This window comes from Megalobrama amblycephala, linkage group LG14 (genome assembly GCF_018812025.1).
Source record: "Megalobrama amblycephala isolate DHTTF-2021 linkage group LG14, ASM1881202v1, whole genome shotgun sequence".
Lineage (NCBI taxonomy): Eukaryota > Metazoa > Chordata > Actinopteri > Cypriniformes > Xenocyprididae > Megalobrama > Megalobrama amblycephala.
The window spans coordinates 34,040,688-34,049,282 of record NC_063057.1 but is presented as its reverse complement, the minus strand read 5'-3'; the positions used below and the strand labels follow the sequence as shown (position 1 = coordinate 34,049,282).

The 8,595-nt window shown below is 37.1% G+C and overlaps 1 protein-coding gene across 1 annotated transcript; it reads right to left on the bottom strand.

Moving 5' to 3' along the window:
- Positions 1-460: 460 nt before the first annotated feature.
- LOC125246102 (asialoglycoprotein receptor 1-like) lies at positions 461-5,976 on the bottom strand. Its single transcript, XM_048156957.1, has 5 exons — positions 5,546-5,976; positions 2,767-3,186; positions 2,424-2,548; positions 1,687-1,793; positions 461-1,573 (listed from the first exon to the last, which is right to left on the bottom strand). The coding sequence occupies exons 1-5, from the start codon at positions 5,706-5,708 to the stop codon at positions 1,450-1,452; spliced, it is 939 nt and encodes a 312-aa protein (XP_048012914.1). The 5' UTR covers positions 5,709-5,976; the 3' UTR covers positions 461-1,449.
- Positions 5,977-8,595: the final 2,619 nt, after the last annotated feature.

Below are 8,595 nucleotides of genomic sequence, written 5' to 3'. Positions count from 1 at the left end.
CCCGGCAAAGACCCAAGTATAGGAGAGCAATCAGCACTTGGTGAAACACTCACAGAGATTTCATCTGGTGACCCAGTTGCCAACAACCCATTAGGAAATGAAATCGAGTTCCAGAACCTAGATGACTCAAAAGCTAGGGGTGAAGAATACAACTTGCCTGAGATATCAATGGAGGGCACAGTGGAAGCAGTTCCTAGGGAATCGCATGAGCAGAGTTTACTTGTTCCGGATTCCTCCAATGGGCAAGGCATAGCTCTCAAAGATTCCGGAGAGCAACACAATGATGCAGTGGATGATGTTAGGAGTATACCAGATGAAAGTCCTGAAGATTGTCCTGTACGTAGATCGGGAAGAATTCGCAGACCACCTGGTGTCTTTCATTATCCAGAGTTGGGGAAACATCTAATTTTCTTTGCACAAAGCGTATTGGAGGGATTTCATAAAGTGAACTGAATGACAGTCAGAGCATGATTCCAAGGAACACTACATCTTCAGAGTATCATATCATTTAAAATACATGAGGGACTCATGTCAATTTTGTAGGGGAGGATGTAACCCCTATGCAAAATCCCCATAAAAGAAAATATGAATGTGTTGGTGGCATATTTGTATGAATTCATTATCATTAATTGTGCCTTTAAGTCACCTTGCTCTGTGAAACCTGATATTAGGAAATCTGCCTGGTAACTAGAGTGTGTGAGCAGATGGAAATTTGAAAACCCTCTTTCTGGGGGAGATGCAAGTGAGTATTGGCAGAGAGTGATGAGATGATTTGTTGTGCAGATGCAGGGAAGTTTGAATTGATCACTCTACAATTTATGTAAATACAGTGCATTTATAAACTTTTATTAATTAAAAAGATGATTGAGATCGTCATGAACATTTGAACCATTGAATTTAGAGCTGCATTTCGGCAGATGTGAACTTGAATCTCGGTCAGGTGTTTTTTTTGTATTTGAATTCCTCCGGAGGGAAGATGGCGAGCCAGCAACCCTTGATCGTTGGATCCACGGAGTCATCAATCGCTGCGGAATGTCTCATGTGATAACACTGTGCGGTTGCGGTGATAGTTTGTGTGGTTATCAATAACTTCCAGTTGCTCCATTTATTATACTAGAATTAAATACTTAAGTATCTGAACCTAGTGTGTACTTACCCTTAGAGAAGGGTTACATCTTCATCAAAGCTAATAGTTTTGAGGTCTGAGTTCAAGCTACTGTTGGTTATATTTGACTGAACTCATTGTTTGGGCTTTATTAAATATGTTAATAAATAATGTTAAATAATGTGTTTATTGTGATAAGATGTTCTCATGTACTTTACTCACTGACCCGATACAGTAGTTACTGTCATTATATACATCTATGGTGAGAATAAACTTGACTCAGTTACAACACACTTCACAAATATACTTAATTTAATTGCTCTTTTTTCTTTCTTTTTTTAATTTTAAATATTTTTCACACATATACATTTAAAAGCTTTATTACATTGATAATCATACCACCCTGATGAATATAACAAAGCACAGTTCTCTTTTTTAGATCCATTTGGCTCTTTATATGCCCAGAACCTGAAAGAACAGATCAGCATTAAATGTTCAGTGCTGCTTCCTGTGTGATATGATACTGACTTGTGAGATATGATCATTTAGAGAATAATCAGTTTAATTCAGTGATTTCTTACCCAGAGGTCATGTTGGTGCCATCAACCCATTTCCATCTGTCCTCCTCATCACTGTCAGTCAGACCAATCCAGACTCCAGTACCACCAGATATCTTTTTAACAAACTCCTAGTAGAATGGAGCAGGAAGTCACATTTAAAGGGTTAATTCACCTAAAACTGAAAATCCTGTCATCAGTTCCTCACACTCATGTTGTTCCAGTACACAATATTTTTTAATGAAACATGAGAGATTTCTGTCCCTCCATTAAGTCTATTCCTCCAAAACTATGATGCTTCAATTCAAGTTCATAAAGAGATTGTAAATGTAATTCATATGAATTGAGTGGTTCAATCCAAGTGTTTCAAAGAGACATGATTGCTTTATATGATGAACAGGTTTAATTTAGGGTTTTATTCACATATAAACATTGATCAGTGAACAAACGTAGAGCAACTTTGTTCTCATGCATTAAGCAAGATCGGTTGAGCTCTATGTATGTTCGATGAGCAGTTTGAACCGTCAGAGTTTTGGGTGAACACACTTTAAATGGAGGGACAGAAATCAGATTTCATAATATCTTCATTTGTTTTCTGAAGAAGAACTAAAGTCTTATGTGTTCAAAAAGATAGGAGGCTGAGGAATTGATGACAGAATGATCATGTTTGGGTGAACTAACTCTTTAAGGTCTGTGTTGGTGAGTAGACATTCATACTGTGAGCAGCACAACCTTTGGTGCCCAATCTATCTTTCACTCACTTGTTCCTCTCTGTTGTTTATGATGATCAGATCTGCTCCTCTCTCTGTACAGTATCTTCTGCTCTCAGCCCAGTTCCTCTTCTCAGAGGAAATGAAGTAAAAACTGGATTGATAAATATATCCACCTGTAAACACAACCAGATCATTGACTATTTTGTTCCACCTGTACTGAATCATGACATTTCTTTGATAGTGGCACTTAAAAACTGTGTGTGGGGGTGTGGGTTAAGTTGTGATTTATATAACTAAATGTATATAAAGAAAGTGCAAGTTTATGGAATGACCCCATTTAGATATTTAAGTAAACACTTGTACAAGTAATCGTACTATAATTTAACATTACCCATTTCATTGAGCATCTTCCACAGTTCATTTCTCTCCTGATTGAACTGGTCTCTTTCTTTAGTTAATTCATCTCTTTCATTTGTCAAGGCTATGTTCTTGTTTAGTAGCTGGTCTCTCTCTTCTGATAGGTTAGTGAAGTTAGTTAGTAGCTGGTCTCTCTCATTGGTCAGGTTTTTGTTCTTTATTTTCAGCCCATCTCTCTCTTCTGAGAGGTTGGTAATCATGGTTAGTAGCTGGTCTCTCTCTTGTGTGAGGTTGGTGATGTTAGTTAGTAGCTGGTGTGTCTCTGGTGTGTAGTTTGAGCTCTTTGTATGGATGTGGACACACAGCACTATGACTGCAGTCAGCAGAAGAACACACAGCAGCACCAAACACACTGCAGCTGCTCTGGAGCTTCTGATCTTCACACAATCACTTCCTGAAAATGACAGACATCAAGATGAATGTTTTCTCAATTCCTAATTGTATGTCTGTGTTGTATGTGTACCTGTATGGTTTCTCTTGGTTCAGTGTTTATATTGCCATGAACAGGACTGAGACATTTTTGTTCACATGATGAAGCTATATGTGTTTCTACTCTGTAGTCCTCTGCTATTTGACTTTACTTTTAGAAGTTGAGGCCAATAAATGGAAAAGTATATCACATTACAAGAGTATATGACATCCTGTCTGTTAATACCAATTAATTTGCATAATAAAAACGTGTCCTCTTCCTAGAGGGCACTGTTGTGATATCGTGGTTAGATGTAGCAGCCGGGTTCAAATTAGCACAGTACAGTTATACATGAGAGAAAAGTCACTTTACTAAATCCAGTGAAATCAAAATTGATGAGGAAATGTAACTTAATTGTGCTTGAAATCAATCTGTGTTCTTCTGTTGCATGTTTGTTTCTATCGCCTGCGATGCTTCTTTTCAGTGCAAATCAATCACATGTCACTGAGAACGTAAATGATCTGAAGTCAGTGTAAAGTCTCAAATCATGTGAGGAGCAATGCTCAAGGAGGCTAGAGTAAAGATTTGAACTTTATTGACATAATGAGGCTGACACAGAATGATGCTTTCAATGAGTTTATGTACAATCAGTGATACAAATTTGGTGTCATAAAGGCAGTAAAGTCAAGCCTGTGGTTTCTCTGTTTCTACACCAACACAAAGATTATACACAATTCAACACAAGGCCTCAGGTACGGTGTACATTTTAGGACATCCTCAGACTTCAGTCATATTACGAAAAGGCATCATACCTCAGACTAAATGGCTTCTGTCATTGGACAAAACGGCATCATGCCTCAGACTGAAAGGCTTCAGGTCTCAGGAAAAACAACGTCAGTGTCAGGTCTCATACATTTTAGGCATTGGTCTCTGGAAAAACAATGGCTACGTTTACATGCACCCAAATAATCCATTTGTAATCGGATTGACGGCTCAATTGGATTGAAAAACATTCATGTAATTTTCATGTAAACACCTTAATCGATCCAAATGAGCTCGATCCATATAAGATTTCGATCGGATTGGAAGAGGTGGTTTATTCCTTTTCTAATCCGATCCAACAGCAAAAAATGACCATGTAAACGCTTGAATCCAACTACTTTCTGAATCATACTCTGAAGTCTCTGAGGCACAACAGTGCAATGTTGACACGCATTACACAGTGCGCAATTCACGTTCACGTCTTTCTTTAGTTGAAGTGCCAAAGATGCGAATTTCAACATAATATGCTAATAACGATATATAACTGTCTTCATTTATTCATTATTTCTCTTGTGGCTGTACATATAGGCTAGTGAAACAAATGAGAATAAGACAAATGAGATTGTTTTGCTTGAAGTAAAGCTGTGCTTAGTTTTCATTGATGACTGCAGAGTTAGGAAATATTATACACTCTTAATAATTTTAATTATAGGCCTATAATTCATTGTATAATAGACCTAAATGTTTCAGATGTTTCAAAGTTAGCTAATAGCCTAATCTTTTCACAGCACGTCAGTTATGTGGTGATGTGCTATGAAATTATTGCAGAGCAAATTTATTATAATATTAATGTAATAATGAAAGAAGCCTAACCTAATAGTAATGGGCTAATAACAGACTAGAAGAATGTAACAGGCCTACATGGAAATACCAAATCCTCTTAATATTGCCAAGATTTGATGCTTTTGACAATATCTCTGGCTATCATCGATACATGATCATCGTCTGTTGATGCAACCTGGGTTATCTCATGGGCCGCAGTGCCTGTTCTGTACCCCACTGCCAACAGGACAAAAATAACAATGAGCTCTGTTGGTGTCACATCCATGGTTGTCCAAGTGTGATTGATATCACGTTGCAGAGCATGTGTGCAAAAGTTTTAATCAGAATGTATATAAAACACATATAAATGGATATTTGAATCAGATTACAATATTTAGAGTACATGTAAACAGATCTGCAATTGGATTCAATTCATTCGGATTGATGAAAATTGGTGCATGTAAACATAGCCATTGTCAGATCTCGTACAATTAGGCATCGGACGAAACGGACTGACCATCCTAACTGAAACACACAGGCTGAGTAAACATTTTAGTCAGTTTTTTCTCTCTCCAAAATCATATACAAATGGTTAGTTATTAAATCCTACAACAGCATCAGAAGAACACAAAGCTGAACCAAACACACTGTAGCTTCTTCTGATCTTCACACAATCACTTCTGAACAGCACAGGTCTGACATTAGATGACTGAACATGTGCAGACTCTGATGATTTGATCAAAGTAATGAATGTGATTACCTGTACGCTGAAGTGGTTGGTGTGTGTTTGTCTCTGTCCTGAAGTCATGATCTCTCACATATTCTTCTGCACTCTCATAGATTGCCACTGTCATCTCCATTCTGTCTGTGTTCATTCTCTCAGACTCAGTCCTGATCACATCTTCATAAATACCATCAGACATTTCTGCTCTTTAACCTTCAAACATTAAATGATCTTGTTCCTTGTTTGTTGTAGATGTAGTCGGCACTCGTCTTCTTGGCAAACAAACTTGTGGTCAACTTCCCTTTTGTGATGTATATTCGAGTGAAACTCGTCCATTGCTGTAATGTCATGTGATTAACAGGTTGTCCCGAGAAATAAATGCAAGAGGGAGGGGAAGTTATTTTAATTAAAGATTATGAGGGCACATGAAATTTAAATGTGATGTGCATTGATAAATCATTCATAAATACTGCAATATTCCAAAAAAAATAAGAACTGTTGATTTTGATTTCAAGTTCTTTATTCCTTCAGTGGTGAGAATGTAATGAAATAAACACTCAGGAAATGTCTTTGTTGATTTTATTCTTGCAAGAAGGTTGTTTAAAGAAGATTTCTACACAGTTCTAGAGAGAAGAACACCCTCACCCAGAGCGGCTGTCTTATATACGCCTCTTATTGTTACTTGTTACCCCAAACCAATCAGAACACGTTACCATATTAGGATCATAAAAACTGAAAAAAAGAGAGCGGTCTAAAACTTAGCAGATGCCCTATTGAAGTCCAAGCTGTCAAGACAAACACATTTGCACCTTTGCCTCACTTCCTTTGTTAGTTTCAGAAGCGTTTCTTAAAAGAGAACAGCATTAGCAGTAATTTTCCACTGTTTTAAATGATACACAAGACAGAGAAAACAAGTATCAGTGCATCCATTCATAAATCAGGAGAATAAATGATAAGCAATAAAAAATCATGACTGTGGCAGGTTACTGGGGAAATGCACATTTGGAAAGGAAATATATTTACAGGAACATTTCAGTTTGGAAATGCATACTGCACACTCTCACACATTTTTTTCTGGTCCTTTTTGGTCAAAAATGACAGAAAACTTTTATGTTTTGAATTTTTTTTTTTTTTTTTTTTTTTTTTTTTTGCTTCATTGGAATGGAACGAAACTTGGTGACTTTTGTTGCATTAGCTTTGTAGCGATTTGTACAGTTATTAATCAATTTATGGGTGGGGCATGTGAATATAATAAGTCATAAAGCTTTATGACTCAATATATGCACATACCGACCCAAGGGGGAATTAAACATATATTGTGAATTAATTACAACAAATTATAATCAGTTACCTATATGATTAGTTCTGGTTTAATAATTATTTAGAGAAACTATCAGTTTGTCCAGCAAACAGTAAGTTTTCCACAGACTATTAGAGAATGAGCAAAAGAACAAAAAGCATGGATATAATGTATTTAATATATGAAAACTACTAATACAGAGGTTATGCGTCTAAATATATATACAAGAATATACACGTAATATACAAGAGCGGATGTAAAGACAGGAAAAGAGAGATGGTCAAAGAATGGCAAATTACAAGTTAACCCTGTGAAAGCCAGCACAGAAACCAGTTCAAATGAATTTCAGGAAACTAATACTTGCATATTGGTTCAAGTCGATGTGCAGTAGAGTTTCAGTGTGCTTGGCTTGGTTGGTCCTTTCCGAGAGGGTTTCTCCGGCAGGGTTTTCAAACGAGGCTTAACTGGTGTGTAAAATGGCCGAGAAGAAAGAAGAGAGCGAGAAAGTCAAAGGAAATGGTCATCCCGGGGGGGAGCTGAGCGCGTGATGGCAGCGCTGTCGCCTGAGGCAGTTCAGGGGCAATCGAGAGACAATCGGGAGACAAAGGAAACACTTGTGTGTCGTTGTTTTTATGGAAAACCAAGCTAACACACCTCCTGAATTGGAACGGCCAATAGATGCGTAGCACTATTTGGCGGGCAAAGTTCCTTTGTCTGGTCTCCTAGCTGAATTTGCATACTTTATGAGTATCAGTTTGGGTAGTACTTTCTTCACAGTACCATTAAACAAATAGAACAATGCATTTGACAGCCATGTAATATACATAGGTGAATGAGACGTGGAAATAGCTTTAAAATGAATCTAAACTTGACATAACAGAGAAGCATGTAGAAGAAATTCCATCATTAAAATGAACACTAGCACAAATACAGTCATTTAAACTAAGTCTAAACACTAGGAAGCATACATGCACTTGATATACGTGACGGGTACACTTTGGCACAGTCATGTTCTAAGAGTAGCTGTACATACAGTCATAAAACAAGTTTGGCAAATAAGCTAGGCTTAAGCTTAATACTTTCTAAGCTTTTTAAGTACGGCTGAGTGTGGGGCTGAAATCAGCTATAGCTAGGGGGCCCAAACTTTGGGGGCCAATTCAGGGGCCTAGGACAGCAAATGCTGCATGGCACTGCTCTGAATAAGGTCTATTGGCATTGATGGTTCCTTGAAGAACCATGGAAACTTTCCATTACACAAAAGGTTCTTTATCCTCCTTTTTCCTTTGCCCCATGGTGCTTTGCACGAATTATGGGTGTGACTTCCGTTAAGCTGTAGGCTCGCTCTATGTACGCAACAATACATTTAAAAAAAAACGGGGTACAACCATGAAGAACCATGGTGATGACATTATTCTACTCACACTATTGACATTATTCTACTCACCCTTCAACTATCAAACATTAATTTGATATTTAAAAGTGTAAAAGCATTAACAAGCTACTTTCAACAGACCATGAATAACCCCAAAAAGCAGATTCTCTCCACAGGAATAATAGATGGGTTAAATATCACTGTAGTAATATATTTTTGTATTATGTAACATATATTGCCTTAATCAAAAATGTTCATTAACTTCAGCACTGCATGATATTATTTCAAAGTGATTTCCATAATTGACAGATAATAAATTGTATTTACCTGTGAAAACAAACCTGGAAAGAGACGTGAGGATTTGAGGATGATTTGAGGATTCTTCATGCATTCTATTAAATTATTAATGGGATA

Bases quoted from the DNA above. Each gene is read 5' to 3' on its own strand.
- LOC125246102 (XM_048156957.1), bottom strand. From the start codon at position 5,708: ATGTCTGATGGTATTTATGAAGATGTGATCAGGACTGAGTCTGAGAGA. The intron at 3,187-5,545 runs GTAATCACATTC...TGTCATTTTCAG, and splicing joins CCAACCACTTCAGCGTACAG to GAAGTGATTGTGTGAAGATC. The intron at 1,794-2,423 runs GTGAGTGAAAGA...CCATTCTACTAG, and splicing joins TAAACAACAGAGAGGAACAA to GAGTTTGTTAAAAAGATATC.